This window comes from Natrix helvetica (assembly GCF_964273705.1).
Source record: "Natrix helvetica genome assembly, chromosome: 2".
Lineage (NCBI taxonomy): Eukaryota > Metazoa > Chordata > Lepidosauria > Squamata > Natricidae > Natrix > Natrix helvetica.
Window position 1 is genome coordinate 278002628 of NC_138552.1, and position 25050 is coordinate 278027677.

Sequence of the window (25050 nt, forward strand, 5' to 3'; positions counted from 1 at the left end):
CTATTAACTGCTGCAGTTTGGAGCAGAGTGCAAATATGTACAGCATTCCTAATTTTCCCATGTTTGTTTGTTTGTTGGTTGGTTGGTTGTTTGCAATGTTCCCATGCTAATGTTTGTTGTGCAATGCGCAAAATAACCGCTGATGTGCTAGTTGGAAGAGTTGGGATGAAATGACCTTGACACACACAGGAATGAGATTCAGCCATTTCAGACCAGTTCGGGAGGACCGGTAGTTCTGGCGATCAGTTGGCCCCGCCCACCCACCCCTGTGCTAGGCCGTCCTATATTTCCTTTTGTTTGAAGCTCAGCTAAGAAGTGCGGCAAAGCGGATTGCTGCGCCTCAGCTGTTTTACTCTCCAGGGCTGCAGTAGAAGGTCAGTTTTAGAGCTGTTTTCAAATGCACTGCGCATGTGCAAAGCATGCTCTCAGTGAACTGGTTGTTACACCGGTTGAATCCCACCACTGCACACACCTTTAGTGATGTCCAGGAAAACACATTCATGTGGGCCACCCCCAAGATACTCATACAATATTCTATGTCAATATTCTATTACCAGAAGTTCATTGGGATCAATTGGATCCCGGTGGATCCTAAGATCCTCTATTCTGGTACATCCCAGGATGATATCCATTACCTATCCAAGGTAATGTCTGATAGGGGAGTGTTGCGGCCCAGCAGGAGCCGTTGCAGCTGCCACCAGACTCCAAGAGTGTGGGTCCCTATGAGTCGGCTCTGGAGAATGAGGAGGATCTTGGGCAGGGTTCTGACTCTGAGCAGGGATCGGAGAGTCTGGTCGGCCACCAGGAGGCGCCTGAGGCATGGAGCAGCGGTGAGAGCCAAAGGAAGGGGGCTCCTGATGCCATGCCTTGGAGCAGTGGGGAGGAGTCACGGGACAGTGAATCAGAGATCAGCAGGGAGTTCTTGGACGCTCGTTATCGCCGTGCCCACAGACGCAGGGAGCGAGGGCGCAGTTATCGGCGGTAAGGGCTCTCAGCTGCTGATAAGTAGACTCCCCTTCAGGCTATAAAAGGGTTGACTGAGCATACGCCCTTTGCAGCAGTCAACAAAGAAATCCTGCAAGAAGTTTGGTCTTGGAAACGTAGCAGGCTGGATAGCTGCTTTCATGTCTTGTGTTTGTGAGCCTTGTCGTGGTGGTTTACTGCCAAGGATCTGTCTGTCTGTCTCTGTAATAAACCCTGTTAAAATAGTATTGTTCCGGAGCGTGTTCTGTGTGGGCAAAGGAAGAAGGGGGGTCAGAACAGGGGAGTATTTAATGAGAACAGAATTTGATAAATCTCCAGTAAAACTAGTCCTCTTGAGTTCCTGCCAGAGCAAACTAATTGGGTATGAAGTGTCATTTCAACCCCGGCATTCTCCCATCCCACCCCAAACTCTCCAGGGTTCAAAATTACTTCTACAACTCTGCTTTTGATCTCTGCAGTGGGCAAATGGCAACATTGGTGTGATGAAGTGACTCAAATGCTTCAGTTGACATCCTTGTGTCAGATATCAGGGTGCAGATAGTCATGGCATGATGCTCATGTTGTATGATGCTCATGTTGACATTTTGATGCTGCTGTGGCTATCCACAAAAGATTTAAATAAACCCCCTGGATCCTTGCATAACATTTAGTTGCAATATGCTTTCTCCAACTTTCTTTTGAGATGCTAGCAAATAAGGCAAAGCAAAAACTCCCTTACATCCAGCTTATTCTTGTGAGTTCCTAGAGAGGTCCATGTCATTTTCCTGGGCACAGTGTGACAATAATACCCCATTATCTTCTTTGCACATCTTTTTTTTTTCTTTTTATTCAACTCCAGTCCAGTGATTTTGTCCTGGTCTCCAATCTGGGTATGTGATGGGTCTATGACAACTCTCCATGGCCAACTTTCTATGGCCAACTCGCTGTGGGACAACTCACCATAGCAACTCACCACGGGACAAGAGTTACACTAATATTGAAGAAATAGTGGAATAGAATCATTAAATAAAAGATGCCAAAGAAGGAATAAAATGAAATGTGAATGACAAAAACTAAAATAATGTTGAATGGTTTTAAATAGTTAAATTGTTGAATTGCCCTGCAGTGTGTTGTCTTGCGGCAAGTTGGCCTTGGTGAGTTGATCTTGGCCATGGTGAGTTGGCCTTGGAGAGTTGACCATGGAGAGTTGGCTTGGAGAGTTGGCCTTGGAGAGTTGGCCATGGAGAGTAGGCCTTGGAGAATTGGCTGTGGTGAATTGGCTATGCAAGGTTGACCATGGAGAGTTGGCCTTGGAGAGTTGGCTGTGTTGAGTTGGCTATGCAAGGTTGACCATGGAGAGTTGGCCTTGGAGAGTTGGCTGTGTTGAGTTGGCTATGGAAGGTTGACCATGGAGAGTTGGTCGTGTTGAATTGGCTATGGAGAGTTGACCTTGGAGAGTTGGCTGTAGCGAGTTGTCCCATTCCATATTAACTGACTCCAAATCTTAGATTTTTGTGAGATACTAAGGCTTTCTTTTAAATAATCAAAAGGGCTTAAAAATAAGAAAAAACAGGACTGTGTTTTCCCCCCTCCCCACTTACCACCCTTACTTCTGCTTCTCTAGGATCATTTCAGCACCGAAAGGTGTTAATTTGCCTCTTCTTTTGGAAATGTAAACTCTTCTTTCCTGTGAAGATTCTTGTGTGCCTTTAATTAGCAAGTTGCTTTTCCATCACAGCTGTACTTTGCCCAAGACATCGAGGGAAAGGGTACAATTTTTCAGTCTCATAGGAGTCACTCACTGACAGACGGTCTTCTTCCGACATTCCTTTAAAAAGGCTCTTTCACAGGAATTTGTCTGGACAAATCTGTGTCTGTGTTTGTGCACGCACACGTGCTAATTGGAAGCTGGCCTTCCCATAAGACGTTGTCAAAGGGTAGGCCTTAGCCTACAATATGGGCAAAGCTCTTCTCCTTTTATGAAAGTAATCAGATCGCCAAGGTGGAGCATGTCCTTTGCAGAAGAAAAGTCCCAGCAACCTCCAAATGGAAAAGATGAGGAGGCCACCCAAAACCTTAGAGAGTTATGGACCATCAGCAAATGTGCCTGTGAGAAGACCTGTAAACATGAGTAAAGGGCATTGGTGGGGGAAAAGTTTCAGAATAATTAGAGACTAGTGATGCTTATGAAGGAGATACTAAATTGTGGATCCATCTGGTTTGATTGTCACTTAATAAGTGACGTTTCAGGTGAAGGGATGTCTTTAAACCAACCTTCTCCAACCTGCGGTTCTCTACTTACACCTCAAGTCGCAGAATGTCCAACATTATCATCAGCTATGATTGTATTGGCTGAGAATCCTGGGAGTTTTAGTTGTTCTGACCTAGGCTTCACAAAATCACAAAGCAGACTCCTCGTCCCGACAAAGCCTCTTTTTATTAAGCTAATGTGAATTCCTCTCATTCACACCCAGCAAACACTTTCAAAGGTGAATTTACAGCCTTATCAAACCTTATCAGGCTTGGAAAGCTGCCAGACTGATATCTTCCAAACACAATGCTGTACAAGAAAATCCTTGCCAAGGAGTCTCTGAGAACAAGTCTTCTAATTCACTAATTAAGCAAAGTAATTGTCTCCTGCAAACTCCACTTCCCTTTCGCTCCTCTTTATTCCCTATGGGAGGGGCCATTCACTGTTCACCTGTGCCTTTATTCCTGAGTCAGCCCTTGTTCCTTAACTGTTCACTTCCCCTGGAAGCTCTGTGCATGCACACATCAGGAACAGGCTCCAGTTGTTCTTCTGCTCCACTGATCTCCAACTCTGAAGGCAGCTGATAACTGTCGGACGGCCCTGGCCCCATCTCTGCCTCCGGTGCAGAGCACTCATCAGAGCCTTCCCCAGACTCCAGGACTGGCCCATGTTCCTCCCCAACCTCCTCACTGTCTGAGTCTGCCACCAGCTTTGCCGGCCGCTGGCGGGCCACAACATTAGTTCTTACACATTTGGAGGACAGGAAGATGGTACTTGTTGTCAGTGGTTTTTCAGATCAGATCTTTCTCCCATCTGAAGGTGCTGGTGGCATCTTCTCCTTCCATTGCTTGTGCTCCACCATTATGCAATTGTTGCTTTTCTATAAAATCCTTTTATCTTGAATTGGGATCCATCTAGGTCAGTTCTTTCTGCTCTGATTTTGGCAACAGCTCTCCAAATCATCAAAAAATATTCTTCTCACTCTTGCTACCTCACATTCCTTTCGGATCCCTATGTCTTACCTCCCCCTCACTTATGGTTTCACAGTGTCCTAGAGAATCAAATGTTGTAATGTTAGCCAGTTGGTGGCATTTTAGAATTCAGAAGAGAGACCTGCAAATTGGAAGAATTCCTTCTTTCCCCTGTTAACAAAAAAAAACCCCAAATAATTAAATATCACAGAAAAGTAGATATATTAAGAAATAAAGTAATTTCAGAATATTTTTTTCTAATTCTAGGTGGTCCAGTTATTTTGAGATGCTTCTTTTGAAACAGAAGGTAGCATGCATCCTATAGGTAGAAAAGGTAGAGGTTTCCCCTTTTCAGTCATGTCTGATTCAAGGGGGGCACGGTGCACATCTCCGTTTCTTAGGCAAGAGAGCCAGCATTGTCCAAAGACTCTTCCGTGGTCATGTGGCCAGCATGACTATATGTTAGTTTCCCATCGAAGTGGTACCTATTTATCTACTTGCATTTGCATGGTTTCAAACTGCTAGATTGGCAGTTGCTGGGGCAGGAACAGGAATTCATCCAGGGGTGGGCTGCTGGGGATTTGCAGTGGTTTGGAAGAACCTCTAGCTAAGATTCTGTGCAGTTCGAAGAACCCCCAAATCCCACCCCTGGCTGGCCCCGCCCTCCCCTGCCCTCCCACCATGACCACACCTAGCCAGCAACCAGGCAGAGAATCCCTTGCTAAAAATTTTTGAAGCCCACCCCTGAATTCATCCCATCACACAGTGCTTGGGTTTCGAACTGCCCACCTTCTGGTTGAGAAGCCCAGCGTCCTAACCACTAGGCCACCTATAAGCATAACAAAAGTCCTGCTCAGACAGAGTCCAGGATCTATACTGAGCCTGGGGAAGCAGCACCCAGCCAATGGCATTGGGAAGAAGATTTCATAGCTCTGTTGAAATAATTGTTCTGGATCTCCATTGCTTCTGCTGCTTCCAGCATCTTCATAAGCCCCACCATTGTGTTAAAGCTTTTTACTCTTGAATTCAGCTTCACAGTCAGGGCTAAGGACCTGCAACTGGCTGAGACAGACAAAAGTGTCAAACTATATTTTGTAGAAATATGTTACTGAATGAATGCTGGAACAGATTACTTGCCAGTTATGGAACTTGTCCTAAGTCTCTTTGACAGTTTTCTCCTAGGAAAGCGATGGTAAGATATAGTACTATTAATAAATAATTTTTAAAAAAAATCAATGTACTTTTAAAAACATCTATGTAAATCAATGTTATATTGATTACTGCATCTTGGTTGCAAAATATACAAGTTTCTTCATTGCCAGTGAGATAAAATTTCACTTTATTTCCCCTATTCTCCCTTTAAAATGGCAGCTTAAAGAATGATCACCCTGTCAAGTGTGGAGAATTTGATGGCTTAGTGGAACTTGCAACCATTTGTGCCCTTTGCAATGATTCTTCGCTGGATTATAATGAGGTGAGGTTTTTTTTTTTTTGTTATTAGTACCATGTTTCCCCGAAAATACAACCTACCCCGAAAGTAAGTCCTAGCTTGATTTTACATGTGCGGCGAATATAAGCCAGGGGTGTCCAAACTTGGGAACTTTAAGTCTTGTGGACTTCAACTCCCAGAATTCCCCAGCCAGCATGGCTGGCTGGGGAATTCTGGGAGTTGAAGTCCACAAGTCTTAAAGTTCCCAAGTTTGGACACCCCTGATATAAGCCCTACCTCCAAAATAAGCCTTAGTTAAGACCCCGCCGACTCCAGGGTGCAAGGGGGGGACGAGTCGCACGGGTAAAAATTAAACCAGGGTGGTGAGGGGTGGAGCTGCCCCACTAACAGGCCTTGCACACCCCAACACCCGCCTTCCTTGCAGGCCCACTTCTTCTGCGGTCCCTTGCTCATGCACATCGCCCCTGGCCTCTGTTTCGCCATCTGAGGCCCTTCTGGAAAGGCCTCTGCAGCCGATAACAGAGCTCTAGATCGATTCGGAGCTCTGCTAACGGATGCAGAGGGCTTTCCAGAAGGGCCTCTGACAGCAAAATGGAAGCCAGGGGTTGCACATGCATCAATCTAGAGCCCGTTCCTCAACTGCAGAGGCCTTCCTGAAAGGCCTCTGAGGGCGAAACGGAGGTCAGAGGCAACGCATGCCAGCGGCTGCAAGCGGCTGCAGAAGAAGTGGGTCAGCAGTGGGCTCCTGCTGGGTGGGCTGTTGATGCCACCATGGTGAGGTGAGTCAGTAATTAGACATACCCCCCCCTCCCCCCCAAAAAAGACCTGGTGCTTTTTCTGGTAGCAAAAAAATAAATAAAACTGGGTCTTATTTTTAGGGAAACACGGTATTAGCAATAGCTTTAGCAATCTTAGACTTATATACCACTCCATAGTGCTTTACAGTATTCTATGAGTGGTTTACAATGCCAGCACATTGTTCCCAACAATCTGGGTCCTCATTTTATCGACCTCGGAAGGATGGAAGGCTGCGTCAACTTTGAGCCCCATCAGGATCAAACTCCAGACTGTGGGCAGAGTTATCCTGCAATAATGCATTCTAACCATTGTGCCACCAGGGCTCATATATTACATATCAAATCAGGAAGAAAATCATACAGTCACTCAGCCTGCCATTCCTAGAAGAGCTTTCTCCGGTTTGAACTGCGAAGTCTGCCTGGAGCGGAAGGAAATTGCGATTCAGATTGAAGAAGGCTTCACTTTTAAAACGAATTTGTCATTTCATTTCATGCGCAAAAATGAGTATGTTATAGGTGTCCATCTTAATTTTCCGGTGGGAAAAATAGCTTGCAAAAAAGTATATATCCTATTTGAATAATTTTCTTGAAGCTTAAAAATAGAAAGATAAAAATCCTGCAAATTGAGATAAAAGAAGAAGTGCAAAAAGAAAAAAAAGGGGGAAGGGAAAAATAGCTCAAAGAAAAGAGAAAACATACCCTGTTCTATTGTAAAAACCCTTTAATTAATTAATTAATTAATTTGAAAAGGTAATTTAAAGTTTAAAACTTGTTTTTTTTTTAAAAAGTTTAATTTAAAACCTTTTATTTTAAAAAGTTTTTTTAAAAAAAAAAAGAATTTCCCAGTAAAGTTTACAATCTCTTTCAATGTAAGTTTCAGAACTAGGATAGGGGCACTTCTTACAACTCTAGTCTAAAGGAAGCTCTCATATATTCCATATATTTCACAGCATGTAGATGAATTCCACATGAATTCATCTGGAAATAATGAATTTCCTATGGAAATAAGTCACACGTTAGTGGAGTTTCAACCCTTGATTTCCAGTCAAGCAATTCAAATGGTTTTGGTTTTCAAATAAATATCTGACAATATTAATAGAGTAGAGTAAGAGCCACAGTGGCGCAGTGTTTAGAGTGCAGTTCTGCTGGCTACTTCAGCTGATCACCGGCTGCCAGCAGTTTGGCAGATCGAATCTCACCAGGCTCAAGGTTGACTCCGCCGAGGAGTCCTTCCCAGGTGGGTAAAAATGAGGACCCAGATTGCTGGGGGCAATAGGCTGACTCTGTAATCTGCTTAGAGAGGACTGCAAAAGCACTATGAAGCGGTATATAAGTCTAAGTGCTATTGCTAATGATGATTCTGGGCACAACATCAGAAGCCTTTTGGAAGCAGTTACTCCAGTGAAAGTGTCCATGGCAAAGAGAAGGGGGAATAGGGCACGTCAGATGACGAAACTGTTTTTGTATCTGATTCTAGGATTTCTAGGAATGAAATTGATTCTGGAAGGGGGAAAAAAGACGTGTTTGTTTTACCGTTTCCTATGTAGAAATAATATATCCTTTTAGATGTATTAGTCAGAAGTTATTTTTTCCTACCTACGTGTTAAACAGACATATTACACCACACTCTTTATTTTACTGGGTTTTTTGTTTTGTTTTTAACGTTGAGATTTGAACACCCAACCTCACCAAACTTAACATCATCAGTACTAACAAACTAGGTTGCAGTGCCTACCATTACAGGAGAGGCATTTTGCTTTTGTTTTTAACTGCACCTTCCCTTTCGGTTTCTAGTCCAAGAAAGTTTATGAAAAGGTGGGCGAAGCGACAGAAACAGCCTTGACCTGCCTTGTAGAGAAGATGAATGTTTTCAATACAGACACCGGAGGTTTTTCCAAAGTAGAAAGAGCCAGTGCCTGCAACACGGTGAGTAAAGGGTTAATTTCTCCAAGGTAGAAAGAGAAGGAGGGACCCGGTGGCTTAGTGGCTAAGATGCTGAACTTGTAGATCAGAAAGGTCAGCACTTTGGCGGTTCGAATCCCTAGCGCCATGTAATAGAGTGAGCTCCCATTACTTGTCCCAGCTTCTGCCAACGCAGCAGTTCGAAAGCACGTAAAAAATGCAAGAAAAATAAGAACCACCTTTGGTGGGAAGGTAACAGCGTCCCGTGCGCCTTTGGCGTTTAGTCATGCCGGCCACATGACCACGGACATGTTTTGGCTCTTCGGCTTTGAAACGGAGATGAGCACCGCCCTCTAGAGTTGGCAACGACTAGCACATATGTGCGAGGGGAACCTTTTTCCTTTACTTTAGAAACAGAAGAAATGTTAGCACAGCATTTGCGATCTTTAAACGGGGACTCGCAGACCATGTTTAACCATGGTTTGCCCAATAAAAGCCTATTCCTCGCCATAAACCATTGCTGCGTTTCTCTGCAAGGGAGACATGGGGAAAATTCCAGAGCACTAAGGCATTGCCAATCACTGTGTTAACTGTTGGAAGCTGCCTTGAGGATTTGCATAATGGAAAAGCAGGAAGTAGATCCAATAACTCCACAAATAACAAAATGTTAAATTTGGTGATTTCTTGACATCCGTCAGTGGCCCATTCGTATACAATAGCCTTGTAACTCTATCCAGAATTGTTTCTAACTTGCAAATTCTTTATTATCTGTTAGATAATAAATAAACAGACCTCTGCTGGGTGCAAAATATTCCTAGGCTATGTAACCGAGTCTCTGTTTCAATGCCATAATACTTTGGCCTGGCAAGAAAGGTCTGGAATTGGAATTGGCAACCAATGGACCAAATGCAGTTTGTCTGCTCCGGAGGCTTTCCAGAACCTGCTACTAAACTTTGGTGACAAAGTATCAACCTTCAGATCATGATATTTTCATGCAATAAAAAAGCAGAAGAGGGGTATCAAATTTTTGAAAGGCTTAATGTAGCTTTAAAAAAAAAAATCCTTCCTGTGCGCACTCAAAAGGAGCAGACAAATCTAACAATGTTTTTGGCAATGACCAGATTTTCTGTAGGATATCCTTTTGCCCAGACAGAGAAAACATTTGTTTTTCCTTCTGATCTTTTAGGGCTGAGAAGAAATATAATACTCTGAAAAGAACATGCATGGCATAAACAGCATATTTTGCATTCCAGACGCTTTTGTGAGCTATGTATCTAGAATGCTTATTTGTATCTGTACCTTTAAAAATTGCTTAACAAAAATGTTAATCTATATTCAAGGACAATTCCTATGGCGGAGACTTTGATGGTTTCCTATTGCCATTTCTCTTCCCCACTCTACCCCTTTACAGGTAATCAAAAAGCTGATGAAGAAGGAATGCACCCTTGAATTTTCCCGCGACCGCAAGTCCATGTCTGTGTATTGCACACCTGTGGCCTCCAGTCACAATTCCTCGAGTGGCAAGCTCTTTGTCAAGGTAACAGCCGGCATCAGGTCCTGCTGTGGTGAAGGCACAGTTAGAGATGCCGCTGCTATGGCTTTCTCTATGCACTGGACTTGACATGTCAAATTGTGGGGTTGGTTATGGAAGTGTTTCATTTTTCAATGGGACACACACACTGGCTTGGCAAGGATTGTTGCTGCTATTGACTTTTTGGAGGCGTGGATCTTAGCACAGAGCAATAGCCCTGTCCAGGATCTCAGCCCAAAGGCCATGCTTTTTCCCCCCAGGATGCTCCATGGCTCCATTCCATTCTCTGTGTTTTCCATTTGTCCTCTTCCTCCATAATCATTGCTCAGTCTTCATTACATGTTCTCATTTGTCTCTTCATTTCCCCACACCCATCCTTAGGATAGTTTTCTTTATTCCTAAAATACTTAATGTCTTTAATTCCTCAGCACTTCCCCCTAATGCGTCAATGAGTTTGCTGTGGTGTCCAGAGGAGGAACTCCTTTAGGGACTAGGGTGGGCAATTATGGCCCCTTTATGACCTGTGGACTTCAACTCCCAGAATTCCTCAGCCAACCAGTCGTGCTAGCTCAGGAATTCTGAGAGTTGAAGTTCATAGGTTATAAAGGAGCGTTGCCCATTTTGCTCTAGAGCAGGGTTGTCAAACTCCCAGCTCGCAGGCTGGATGTCTCACATGCTGGCCACGCCCATGCCTGGTTTAGCGAAGGGGGTGAAGTTCCTATACAGCATGTGACGTCGCCATGATGACGTGAGTTTGATACCCCTGCTCTAGAGGATTCAACTCTGTCTCTTTAGCAGCAAAATGATGTTGGAAGAAATGTCCACCTAGGTTCAGTTCCAAGTGGGGGAAAAGACACTGGAAACATGGAGGCTGTTTAGAAAGATGGTTTCATGGTGGACAGGATCACATGCCTTGGAGCTCCTGGGTGAAAAGGGGGAAGAGATGCTGAAAGTCCCTGGGTTTTATGCCTACTCTGGGCTTTGAACTTCTTGGGGTACAGGAAGAGTATCCTGATTGGTTGCTGTCAGAGGTCATAGCTAACTTTGTAGGTTGTTCAACCCAAGTTTGGTTGAAACTTGATGGGTGGTGCAATGAAGGACAATGAAATGGGGTAGACCTTTGTTATGTAGAATAGACTGGCCCAGGCCTTAATGGCCCATTAACAAAGGTGGAATGAGTTTTTGCCTCTCTGAGTTTCCACTTCCCTTTTTATGGAAAATATTCTGCCCTTTTAATATCTCCTAAAATATTTCATTTTCTAGGAGAGGGCTGGGTGCTAACTTCCTACAATGGATTTGCTTTAAGTAAGGAAATTATTTGTGCCTGTCGGATTTTTTCCCCACTCTTTCTTCCCTTTCCCTGATAACTTTGGCCCATCTTGAAAAAGAATTAGTGTTTGCGTTTCAAAATAAATATTGACTTTATCTCCTGGAGATTCCCTTAAAGTCCTGTGTTTCCACTAGGGGGTGCTCTTTGATTAGTTTTCAATGCAGAACTTATTTGGAGAGAGAAAATAGGCATTCTGACCTAATGAATCAACTATCCTTTGCTGGAAGAAACATTTATTTTTCATACAGCGAAGCAAATGGCCTCCGGCCTTTGATCACATTCTCAAATGTAAAGCTAATTACATCACAGACATACATTTAAAATAAAATAAACTTCCAAGTACGTTGAATGCCCTTCATTTATTTACTCTTCAAGTGTTTACTAATTTCCTCTTTGATTAGAGGAATAAACGACATTAGGCTAAAACTTTTGGAGACAGGGCCAAACCAAGATTTACAGGGTTTAAAATCACACACACACACTTTCCATAGGTCTCTAAGAGCTTATCTGCTTGATCGTCTGGGTCAGTTTAGAAATATCTTTTCTTTCTCAAGGGCGCTCCGGAAAGTGTCATTGAGCGCTGCAGTTACGTTCGTGTTGGCGTAAACCAAGTCCCTTTGACTTCTTCCATCAAAGAGAAGATCCTCTCCAAGATACGGGAATGGGGTACCGGCATCGACACTCTACGTTGTCTCGCCTTGGCCACAAGAGACCATCCACCTCGGAAAGAGGACATGCATCTGGATGACTCCAACCAGTTCATTAACTATGAAGTAAGTGAGGCTGGCTAGAGCAGGGGTGTCAAACTCGATTTCATGGAGGGCCGCATCAGGGTTGTGTTTTACGTTAGGGCCTTGATGGCGAACCTGTTGTGGCCCAGCAGGAGCCGGTGGAGCAGCCACCAGACTCCGACAGTGAGGGTCCCTATGAGTCGGCTCTGGAGGATGTGGAGGACCCTGGGCAGGGTTCTGACTCCGAGCAGGGATCGGAGAGTCTGGTCGGCCACCAGGAGGCGCCTGAGGCATGGAGCAGTGGTGAAAGCCAAAGGAAGGGGGCTCCTGATGTCATGCCTTGGAGCAGTTGGGAGGAGTCATGGGACAGTGAGTCAGACATCAGCAGTGAGTTATTAGATGCTCGTTACCGACGCGCTAACAGGTGTAAGGAGCAAGTGCGCAGTTACAGGAGGTAATTGCTCTCAGCTGCTGATAATTAGACTCCTCTCCAGACTATAAAAGGACTGATTGTGCACACACTCTTTGCAGAAGTCAATGCATGAACTAACGTGGGAGAACAGTCTTGTGAGCGTGGCAGGCTGGATTGATGCCAGTGCTATCAGTGCCGAGTTGTGATGAAAGCTTATTTGTGTTGGATTGCTGCCAAGGACCTGTCTGTCTGTCAATAAATCCGGTACCTTATCTGTGGCTCGGAGTGTGTGTGTGTGTTGGTGGGGGGGTCAGAACACGAACCTATGGCACACATACCACAGGTGGCACGCAGAGTCCTCTCTGTGCAGGCATGCAAGCCGTTGCCCAAGTCGGCTCCACTGCGCATACACACGGGCCTCCCACCAGCCAGCTGATTTTTGGGTCTCTGCTGGGAGATCGCGCATGCGTGAGGGGGAGTGGGGGGAATGTGGCGCACCCACACCCCCCATTTTGGTGCTAGCAAGCCTCCCTGAAGCCTCCAGGGACCAAAAACAGGGGGGGTGGCGCAGCACAGCACACCTCACCTCCCCGTTTTTGGTCCAGGAGGCTTCAGAGAGGCCTGCTAGCATCAACACGGGGGTTGCGCACGCGGGTGGGGCCTGCAGGGAGGCATTGCATTATAGGTGTCGGCACCCAAGGAAAAAAAGGTTCGCCATCACTGCCTTTAAGGGCCGGGGTGGGTGTGGCTGAGGTAGTCGTGGCCGCCCCTTGTGTCGGGGGGCACCTGTGGTGGCCTGAATGCTCTGCCATCAAAAACAGACTCCCGGGCTCTGCTTTTGACTGCGTTGGTCTCTTGCAATCCTCTGCCAGCGAAACAGGCCCTCCCAAGCTCCATTTTCGCTGGCAGGCAGAGGGTCGCAGCAGGCCATCACAGCCAAAAACAGAGCTTGGGAGCCTGTATTCGCTGGCAGAGGTACCGTGGGCTGGTCCTTCGTTGTTTCCAGAGTGACCCCACTGGCCACATCTAAGCATCCCACGGGCTGGATCTGGCCTTGGGGCCTTGAGTTTGACACCCCTTGGCTAGAAGGTACGAGGGTCTTTATAGGCCCTATACAGGTAGTCCTCAACTCACAACCCTTCATTTAGTGACCGTTCAAAGTTACAACACTGAAAGAAGAAGTTACTGATGACCATTTTTTTCACATTCAGGAGCCTTGCAGCATCCCCGTGGTCACATGATCAAAATTCTGATGCTTGGCATACAACTGGCACAGTGGTGGGATTCAAATTTTTTTACTACCAGTTCAGTGGGCATGGATTGGTAGATGTGGCATGGCTTGGTGGGCATGGCGTGGCTTGGTGGGCATGGCAGGGGAAGGATACTGTAAAATCTCCATTCCTTCCCCACTCTAGGAGAAGGTTACTACAAAATCCCCTATTTCCTCCCGATCAGCTGGGAGTCAGGAGGAAGAGAATAGATGGGGGCGGGGCCAGCCAGAGGTGGTATTTACAAGTTCTCCAAACTACTCAAACTTTCCGCTACCGGTTTTCCAGAACTGGTTATAACCTACTGAATGCCACCTCTGCTCTGGCACGTGTTTAGGATAATTGCAATGTCCTAGAGTGGGCCTTAAGTTAAGGCCTGAAAGGAGGACAGAAACTTATCATCTACTGTATAACAACGACTCAACTGTAGGCGATCCAGAGGTGCACAAGCAAACTAAACTAGAGGCTTTCCTCTGCAGTGCCCCCTAGTGGCACAAATGCATATTTCTCTTATTTGAGAACTGCATTGAGAAGTACGGTGTTACTTGAATTGTATTCCAGGATTAGTTTGTCTTCAGCTGAGAGTTTGCAATTATTTAAGACTTAACCAAAAGGCTCAGACATCTTTCATTAAGGTCTTCATGTTTTTATAGTTAAATACCATGCCATAGATATATTATTTACCATAGGAAAAGAACATATTCCACAATCCTTTTTTAAAAAAAAACAATTCCTAGAAAAAAACGGCTTTGGAAAAAAACAGAAAAAAAACTCCCCCCCCCCCCTAATTTTTCCATTTTTTTCCAGGACTTCCCATCTCTATTGAAGTCATGTAATCATCTTTTGTAACCTGACAAGCGAAGTCAATGTGGAAGCCAGATTTACTTAAAAACCATGTTAATAACTTCACAGTTGCCGTGATTCACTTAGCAACTGTGGCAAGAAAGTTGTAAAATAGGGTATAACTCATTTAATAACTGTCTTGCTTAGCAACAGGAATTTTGGGCTCAATTGTGGTCGAAGCCAAGGACTACTGTATTAAAAACAAGGGGGTCAAACTCACCGCATCACGTTGCCGTCATGACATTTCACGACGCTTTACGCTTTGCGGAGCTGGGGTGGGGTGATCTGCGCCTGATGCGTCTAGCCTGCGGGCTGCCAGTTTGACACCCCTACCTTACAGAATCTATCCACCTCTATAAATCTAAACCAGCCACAAATTACACTGAAAAGTTAAGTCTTTAAAAAACTTTGATACGGTAAAATAAGTTTTATTAAGTCTATCCCCGTTAGGAGACTAGAGTTCAGCAGCGGAACGTCGTAACGAAAAAGCCGTTTAATAGTCACTCACAGCCACCGAAGGTAAAACACAGATTAGCTTTACTTGTGTAACAAAAATAGGATAAATAGTCTCCAGACAGGCTATAAGCAGTCTTGAAGTATATACAGTCTATTTACACCTAGTTGAAGTTACAGTTGCTCACCTCATAATTCACCATGTAAATAGGTAACTTAGTTACAGACTAGCCACCATCCAATACACGGTCTTCTCTCCAATACAAAGCTCATACAGTAACAGTCAGGAACATCAGTAGCTATCCGGGGAGGACCGTAATAGTTCCTTCCTCCTTATATAGGTGCTTAAAGCAATTAGCATCCAATTACATCTCTCTAGCATTTAAAGTAACAGATACATTTGCTACAATCACGACTTATATACATTGCCAAGCCAAGACTAGGGTTACATCCCTAACAAGTTTCTTATTTAAAAATAGATCACAGCAATACATTTTAAGAGGAATTGTGCAGAGGGTTATTGTGAGGTTATTGTGGGGAGGCATGTGGTTTCAAGGTTGCCCTCTTCTAGGTATAGTATGTCAGATTCTCATCAACCTCTCAACAGAGTCGCTACTTTAACTAGTTTGCTCTGAGGAGAAGTGGTACCATCTAGGTTTGGTTTCTGCTGGTTCGACAGCAGTCGCCTCCGCACAACCATTTTCCCTAGATCCGAAGTTTAGAAAGTAGAAAAGCAAACTTTGGAAAGATGTATTCCCACACTCCCTTTTGCCTGCAGACTAAGTTGACCTTTGTTGGCTGCGTGGGAATGCTGGACCCTCCCCGGAAGGAAGTGGTGTCATCTATCGAAATGTGCAAGAAAGCGGGCATCCGTGTCATCATGATCACCGGAGACAACAAAGGAACAGCCGTGGCCATCTGCCGGAGGATTGGGATCTTCTCCGAGAGCGAGGAGGTGGCCGACAAAGCCTACACGGGCCGAGAATTTGACGATCTCTCACCAGAGGCCCAAAGCAATGCCTGCCGTTCAGCTCGATGCTTTGCCCGGGTAGAGCCCGCGCATAAGTCCAAGATAGTTGAATACTTACAGTCATTCAATGAAATCACAGCGATGGTGAGTTCAGATGGTCTTTTGGATCCTCCAGATTTACTTACGGGTATTGGAAGCTAGCATGGCAATGCAGATGAAAAGCAAGATATAACTCAAATAACTAAGTAAATAGGGTTGCGTGTATTCTTCAGGTTTCTTTCTCCTTCCTTGGATGAGGATCAAAACTATAGTCTAGTTCAGTGTTTCTCAACTATGGCAACTCGAAGACTTTAACTTCACCATGCTGGCTAGGGAATTCTGGGAGTTGAAGTCCACCCAACATCAAACGGCCAAGATTGAGAAACACTGGTCTAGTCTTTGCATCTGGTGCTATCCAGATATTATGTTGGATTTCAATTCCAAGAATTGTTGGGCATGTTGGGTGGAAATTTGGGAAATTACTAATCCATCACATCTGGACTAGGTAAGGAAAAACTAGTATAACTATACCTAGTTTAACAACACATCAAAAAGATATAGATAGACTAGTAGAGAATTATCCATCATTGCTAGTTTGACAGTCTAAATGAGCTTTCGAGTTCATTTGTCTTCTGATTTTTCTGGAGGCATCAGGTTGGCCAGTGTTGGACACAGTTCCCAAGCAAGACACTGGATTACACACATCTTTGGGCAACATTAACTTTGTTTTCTCTAGACTGGTGACGGAGTGAACGATGCCCCTGCTTTGAAAAAAGCTGAAATTGGTATCGCAATGGGCTCTGGAACAGCGGTGGCCAAATCAGCTGCAGAGATGGTTTTGTCAGATGATAACTTTTCTACCATTGTGGCTGCTGTGGAGGAGGGCAGAGCTATTTACAACAATATGAAGCAGTTCATCCGCTACCTCATTTCTTCTAATGTTGGAGAAGTCGTCTGGTAAGAGCATTAAGGCAGCCCTGGTCAGAACAGAAAATAATGAAGCGCGGATAAAATAGTTGTGGCATTCTAGATTTCATCTATCACGAACATTCTGTCACAAAATCTCCATTTCCATCCTATTCCAGGGGAAGGATACTGTAAAATCCCTATTCCCTCCCTACTCCTGGGGGAAGGATACTGCAAAATTCCCATTCCCTCATCACTCCAGGGGGAAAGATACTGCAAAATCTCCATTTCCACCCTATTCCAGGGGAGTTCTTGGTGCTTTCTGAGTTTGGTGAAGTCATCACGGACTCCACCATTCAACTCTGGGTACATATATTCTATTGGTGATGGGCATTTTGGTTGGAGATGGCAGGAGTGGGGTCCTGGAACACTGGGAGAGCTATACGTCATCCCCGTCCCCACATATAGTCAACCGCAACTTAAGAGGCAATTCTCCAGTATATCGCGGGAAATAATGCAAACTATGTCAAATATTGTTCTTGGGGAGCATTCAGTTCAGATCTGGGAACCTCTGCTTTCATTCAATTTTTAACCCCAAAAATGTTCCATTTGAGCTGGTGCAAAGTTCAGTGAGGAAAACAGTCACCAGATGTGGGAGGCCAGATGTGCACTTTATAATCGTGAAGAATTTCTCTAGACACTCTCACCAAATTGCTTTCAAAGTCTACATGTCCATGTACAAATGTACTGTTGTGGCCAGAATGATTGATCCCAAAGTCCCTATTTCAGAGGACTCAAACTGGTGAGGTGGAGAACTCCACAACTTGTCCAAAAACTAAGTTACAAGTACAGATGGCATCTGGAACTTAGAACATAAAAATGGGCCTTTGCATCTCCAACTGAAAATGCTGTTCAAAGAAAGTGACTGAGTGACACACACACCCCACACCCCCAAATTACATCTGGACTAGTTAATATTGGCTGAGTGTCTTTGATCGGATGCTTCTATTGTTGGGTTGCATTGTATAATTTGAAACTGCTGGCTTGAAAGTACAGTGTGTTCCAGCTGTATATCATGCAAACATTGTGCCAAGGTACAATAGAAGATGGCAGTTGCGGAAAGGAGCTTTTCAGGGTATACCATTGTCAACTCTTTAAGGGTTTCTGTTGGGTGCTGTCTAGCTCTGTGTTACATTATAAAAATTTGCCAAGGATTTAAACATTCTGGTTTAGTCTGAAATAGTTAGCCCTGCTCTAATAAAATAACAGAATAACATGGAATAACAGGGTTGGAAGGGACCTTCTAGACCTTCTAGACCAGGGGTGTCCAAACTTGGCAACTTTAAGACTTGTGGACTTCAACTCCCAGAATTCCCCAGCCAGCAGAGCTGGCTGGGGAATTCTGGGAGTTGAAGTCCACAAGTCTTAAAGTTGCCAAGTTTGGACACCCCTGTTCTAGACCAACGCCCTGCTTAAGCAGGATGGCAGCATGGAAGCATCCGGTGTTAATATGGCTTCCAAAGCTGACACAGGAGATCCTTTATCATGACAGACAAATGGTTATCCAACATCTTCTTAAAAACTTCCAGTGTTGGAGCATTTAAAACTTCTGGAGGCAAGCTGTTCCACTGATTAATTGTTCTAACTATCAGGAAATTTCTCCTTAGTTCTAGGTTGGTTCTTTCCTTGATTAGTTTCCATCCATTTCCTCTTGTTCTGCCTTCAGGTGCCTTGGAGAATAGTTTGACTCCCTCTTCTTTGTGGCAGCCCCTGAGATATTGGAACGCTGCTGTCATATCACCCCAATCCTTAACTTTGTTAAACTACACATACCTAGTTCCCGCAACCTTTCGTTGTACGGTTTTAGCCTCCTGACTCCATATCATTTTTGTGCTGAAGGAAGGCCACAAATATATGTGTATTCCATTTTCAGCATCTTCTTGACTGCCATCCTGGGCCTTCCTGAAGCTTTGATCCCTGTCCAGTTGCTTTGGGTGAACCTAGTGACTGATGGGCTGCCAGCTACGGCTCTTGGATTTAATCCTCCTGACCTTGACATCATGGATAAATTGCCCCGGAACCCTAGAGAACCTCTCATTAGTGGGTGGTTGTTCTTCCGCTACCTTGCAATTGGAGGTGAGAACATTTTTAATGCCTATTTGGGGTGCCTTCCAGGTGAGTGGATTTGAAATCCTAGAATCCTCCAGTGGGAGCATCAGAAATTGTCTTCCTTCCTTTTCCTTCCCTTCCCTTCCCTTCCCAGAAAGCAAGTGAGTGACTGTTGCTGGATGGGGGAGGGTTTCTGCCTTGAGCACTGTAGGCTTGCTCGGGGCATGCAGTTAACTCCACGCTTAGGAATCTCATTCAGATCAAGTTTATTATCAGGCATTCTTAATAGCAAAACTTACAGTTCAGTGTTAAGATACTTCTGACTTTCCATAATTCTGTCCCATCACATGGTGTAAAAAGGTGATGAATTGGCTTCCATGTTGAGCGGAGGCACGTGCGTTGCTTCTCTGGTTCACAATGGCATTTAAAAAGACTGGCTTGTCCTACGCGCAGGACGAACGCCCCAGTGGCCAATCAAAAACACAGAAACGATCGCATGTCATGGAACTACATTTCCCATAAGGCGGCCTCTGCCTACATTTCCCAGGAGGTAGTTTCGTCAAGGAGACAGATCTTAGTTCCTACACTATCTATATACTGCTGGGGCAGCACAGAGGGAATGAGGGATTGCATGATTGACTGAGAAACTGTCACAGAACGTTGAAAATAAACATTCCAAAATGGCAGCAACAGCCTGGCAGCTACCAATACCATTGAAGCAGACACGTTTCTCAAATTTCATTCATTCAGGAGTTGTGGACACATTCTTTAAATTAGCCTAATTGAGGTTTCTTGGTTCAAAAATTGCCGCAGTACAATGCATCCTTTCACCCCGTTAAAAGCCATAATAACAAGAGTTTTAGTAGTATATAGATTAAGGAATGGAACAGGTAATGTTTAAACTACCTGGATTCTTTGCTGAAGTAGGGTATAGACTGAATTAACAATGTCCAATGATTTTGGGCTTATATTTGAAATGTACCAGGTAGTGATGGTGGTTGGAATGGCGTTGGACAAAACAGGTTGGGGTGGCTCCTGATGTAAAATAATGAAGACCAAAAAGCTATTTAACTTTGTCCCATTCCTTTATTTGATTTTCCTTTTTCTTTGCAGTTTATGTTGGGTTTGCAACTGTAGGTGCAGCTACTTGGTGGTTCTTGTATGATGCTGAAGGACCTCAAGTTACCTTTCACCAACTGGTAAGTTAGAGATTTAAATTGGGAAAAACACAGTTTGCATCTTTATATCATGCAGAGACGCGATGCATGTTACATCCAGAGCCAAAAACGTGGCGTCAGAGTAAATATAGACGGCCTCAGAGTGAGGCTAAGGACAGAGATAGCTCTTTAAGGATGAGCCACACATCCTTACAACTTGTACATATGGTATTTTATCTTATTGCTTCAAGAAAGTGGAGATGTTACAGTGAAAGACAGAAATCTGGTGAATGTCGACATTCACCGGTGAATGTCAACACATACCAAATACGTAGGGTTAGGGTTAGGGTTAGGGTTTCAACATTCACATAGTCGCTTGGTGTATGTCCGAAATATTTGCTAAATACCCTTATTTATGACTTACACTAAATACCTAACCCTAACCCTAACCCTACGTATTTGGTATGTGTTGACATTCACCGGTGAAAGTCGACATTCACCAATTTCTGTCTTTCACAGTAACAGAGATATTATTCTTAATTTATTTAGCCAGCTGATAATTACATCATCATACTTTGGTTTTTTTTTTTTTAGTTTATTTTATTAAACTCTTCCATAGGAATTCCTTTTCATTTCAAGGGATTCATTCTTTTCTATATCTATTGATTGCCACTGCATTGTGGAAACAGCAGGAGCTTTTATAATGTAGAGAATCTTTTTTGAAAATGTTTTTTAATTGGTTTTCTATTAAATACATTTTTAGTGCTTAATAAACATGTTGTCTGGGTAATTATTGCTTAATCATTATAAATTTATATTCTTAATCTTCACCTCTTTTTTCCAGCCACTGGTAAAATAGATTTCATGTTTGATAATAATCTGCATTTTCTTTCTGTTTAATTTTCAATGTCAGTCTGTCCATTTCTGCACAATCTAATATCTTCTTGACTATCTTAATCTCGCAGTGTATCTTCATTTTTCCAGTATTGTCCGAATATAATCCTCGCTGCTATTGTCAATTTTTTCCGATATTATACCTAATAAAAACAGTTCAGATTTAAAATCTACATATTTCCCCATCATCTTTTCTAGCCATCTATGCTTCTTTGCCCAAATTTTTTTTTGCTTTGTCACAAGTCTACCACATATGATAAAATGTGCCTGCCTGTACATTTTCAACATTTGCTAGACATATTTTTAAACGTTTTAGCTAACCTAGCAGGTGGTAAATGCCACCTATAACACATTTTATATACATTTTCTTTGTAAGAAATTGCCATTGTTAATTTATAGTTCCTTTCCCATACGTTTTGCCATTTCTCTAGTTCACACAGCAAGAAAGCATCCCTGCAGGAAGACACGTAGCATCTAAAAAATGAAACACCGACTTTTTTTCCCTGAGCTTTTGTGTTAATACAGAACAGGGGTTCTTGGTGATGAATTGTGGAAATCTCCCAAGAGAATTACATAATTTTTCTTTATTCAGATATAGAGAGGCTGTTAAAGTTTGTTTTTCTGCTCCACAGGTTTTCAGAGTTATTTGAGCTTTGTTAAATCTTTAGCTTTACAACATTATTATTATTATTATTATTATTATTATTATTATTATTATTATTATTATTATTATTATTATTATTATTATTATTATTATTATTATTATTATTATTATTATTATTATTATTATTTATTATTATTTACAACCTGACTTTCCTGTAGGTGCTGAGTGCAGTATAAATGGCAGAAGTCCTTATCTTTGGAAAAGATTGTAGTATTTTCCTATTGCTTGTAATATTTGCTGCGTGCTGAGATTTATGTTTTTATTTACTATGCTTTACAGACTTCAACTGGTTTGTAATGAAAACCCCCATCAAGATCACAATATAAAATAGCCCAAGCTTTCATAAAAATTATAGTAAAATTCCTTCTGTAAGGACGATCCCCAGTGACCTTAGAAATCTTTAGATCACTGCAAGCTTTGGAAGATCTTAATCTCTGGGCCACCTCCACGCAGCCACTGAGCCTTAGCTTGTGTTTTTCTGCCTACAGAGGAACTTCATGAGATGCACAGAAGACAACCCCATCTTTGAAGGCATTGATTGTGAAATCTTCGAATCTCGTTATCCAACCACCATGGCACTCTCCGTGCTGGTGACAATTGAGATGTGCAACGCCCTCAACAGGTACTGTTGGGTGTGTCTTGAAGAAGAAATGCAACACACTGAGGATACTTTCATTTTTTAAAAAAGGGGGATTGATAATATTTAAAAAGTGCAGGATTTAGGGTGCCGTTCTTCCAAGAAATCTTGAAGCCGACGCGTGCTTTGTGGATGCACCTGCCGTATGCGGATGTCTATTGCGAAGGAAAACAAGCTTGCCTAGATAATTTTCTTCCACGGCATAAATACTTGAAATCACTGCCTGTCCAAATCTCTGGAGAAAGTCATGTCAGCAGCATGTTAGGGAGTGCAATGGAGCAGTGATGTGCGGTGAGGTTTATGGCTGGTGAGCCAATGACACAGTAGTGGGTTTCAAATTTTTTTAGACTTGTGGACTTCAACTCCCAGAATTCCACAGCCAGGCATGCTCGGTTCTGATTTAAAGCGACAGCATTTGTTTCTCTCCTTTGCGCCCTCTACTATGAGGCAGGAGAACTGCGTGCCTCACCTACGTCAGGAATTTTTAGGCTTTTAACCCTTGCTTAACTCTGCTCGAGTGATCATAAAACGCCTAAAGTCAGACTAGATGAGGCATGCAGTTCTTCTGCCTCATAGTAGAGGGCGCTTTTTTAGAGGCTTTTTTAAACAGTTAAGCAGAGTCATCCATGGTGAGGCAGCAACTAGCTCAGCCTGACCTCAGCTCTCGCCTTTTACCTTTTACATTTTTTTTTCTTTTCATGATGACAGTGATGAGGCTGTGCCACCCCTGACTGAACGTAGCTGCAATGGAGTTTGAAGGACCCACAAACATTTATTTCATTTGCACTTGTCTCTTGGTTTATCTCTTGGGTATTTTACTGCCAGGGATGGAGTGAGATGCTGTGGTGGGGATTTCCGCCCAGTTAACTTGCCAGGATATTGAACATGTCTTGTAGGATCAATGGAATTTTGTTTCCGCTTTTTAGGCTGCAACATAGGTTGGATGACTGCTGACCTATGTACCATCTGTGTGCTTTGTACGGTTGTAGGTGTTGAGCTATCAACTTTAGATAGCATACAGATATTATCGATCCCTTTTTAAAAAAAATGAAAGTAGTCTCAGTGTGTTAGTTTTCATTTCCAGACTTCCAGAACTTCTGGAAGGCCTGTTTTTCCCCCTCCCCAAGCCTCTGCACGGGCCCTGCACTTAACGCACATCCAAAATGGTCTGCGTGGAGGCTCCTGGGGGAGGGGGCAAGGGGGGGTGGAAGGGGCAGGGAGGGTGGGCGGGGAGAGGCCAGCCAGGGGTGGGATTTTGGAGGTTCTCTGAACTGGCCATAACATTAGTTATGGGTTCTCTCAAACCCGGGCAAACCCATAGCACCCCTTGCACCCATGACATAGAGAGAAAACCAGGGGAATGTAGAATGTAGATGCCGTCAGAAAGCTAAGGAATTGGGCATGCATGATTAGCTTCTGTCTCCTCTACAGTGTGTCTGAAAACCAGTCGCTGCTCAGGATGCCTCCCTGGCTGAACATCTGGCTCCTAGGAGCCATTGTCATGTCTATGGCTCTGCATTTCCTGATTCTGTACGTGGAGCCATTTCCTGTAAGTAGCGTCTCTTGCACCAAAATTGGATTTAGAAGAGTCTCACTGAGCCACGCCCTATCTCCACTGCTCTCTTTGGATTCCTGGTGGCAATGATGGGCAATGTTGGTTTCAGGATCCCAGAATCCCAGGATTTCAGTTCAGAGTTGGGGGAAATCAGATACTAACATTTCCAAAAATCAGCAGCAGGGTTTCCTCCCTTTCTGAAGCAGCAAGCACACAGAAAGGAGACTCTAAAGCAGTATTTCTCAACCTTTGCAAATTTAAGACTGTCGACTTCAACAGCTGCCTTGGGGAATTCTGGGAGTGAAGTCTCCCAGTCTTAAAGTTGGTAACTTTGAGAAACACTGGTCTGAAACAACAAAAGAATGTAAAAATGCAAATGAAGAGTAGTTGCACCTGGTTTTGGGAGGGCCCACACCTCTTCCCCAAAAAGTTACATATGGTTCCTGATTCCAAAATAATATCCATCCTGAAATTTCTTGGTACTTCAGCAAGTCTGAGTACCCTTCAGATTTTTCTCTTTGGAACACTGTAGAAGCAACAACATTCCCAGGCTGTGTTTTGAAGGTAGCAATAACTCTTAGACTTATATACCACTTCACAGTACTTTACAGCCCTCTCTAAACGGTTTACAGAGTCAGCCTATTGCCCCCAGCAATCTGGCTCCTCATTTTATCCACCTCGGAAGGATGGAAGGCTGAGTCAACTTTGAACTGGTGAGCCTTGAACTGCTGGCAGTGGGCAGAATTAGCCTGCCATACTGCATTCTAAGCATTGCGTCACCACGGGTCTTGACGTAATCCACATTATTTTCTTATCTTGCAGCTGATCTTTCAGGTGATCCCACTTAGCTGGTCTCAATGGGAGACAGTGCTGCAAATCTCTTTGCCAGTTATCCTGCTGGATGAAGGCTTGAAGTATCTCTCCCGTAACCATTTAGATGGTGAGTGCCCTTGCAGCGGGATTACCCCTCAGCTTCGTGGCTTGTTAATTGTGTTAACAATTGTGATGTAAGGCACAGCTTGGATTGCAAAAGTAGAAGACACAGTATAAAATAAATACCAAAAGCCAAAGCTTCCTGATTTAATTAAGATAATATTTTAAATTATGGCAGCATCGTTTTCCGGAGCTGTCGTGAACAAGCAATGAAAGTTATTTGTTTATTTATGAAATGTATTTATTTATTTATGAAATTTATTTGCTGCCCACCTCATATCCAA

At 43.6% G+C, this 25050-nt stretch overlaps 1 protein-coding gene across 2 annotated transcripts in view; it reads left to right on the plus strand.

Annotated features, from left to right (window-relative positions):
• The window catches only part of ATP2A3 (ATPase sarcoplasmic/endoplasmic reticulum Ca2+ transporting 3), a 179144-nt gene that overhangs the window by 147774 nt on the left and 6320 nt on the right, over nt 1-25050 (plus strand). For both annotated transcript variants that reach the window (XR_014174573.1, XM_081943721.1), the window contains exons 10-20: nt 5557-5659; nt 8227-8358; nt 9746-9871; nt 11750-11968; nt 15681-16016; nt 16648-16868; nt 18751-18953; nt 20040-20125; nt 22130-22263; nt 23710-23827; nt 24656-24773. Coding sequence is in view for 1 of the 2 variants with exons in the window: in XM_081943721.1 (XP_081799847.1) it covers nt 5557-5659; nt 8227-8358; nt 9746-9871; nt 11750-11968; nt 15681-16016; nt 16648-16868; nt 18751-18953; nt 20040-20125; nt 22130-22263; nt 23710-23827; nt 24656-24773 (1796 nt within the window). In the remaining variant the exon portion in view is untranslated. The remainder of the gene's footprint in view (nt 1-5556; nt 5660-8226; nt 8359-9745; nt 9872-11749; nt 11969-15680; nt 16017-16647; nt 16869-18750; nt 18954-20039; nt 20126-22129; nt 22264-23709; nt 23828-24655; nt 24774-25050) is intronic.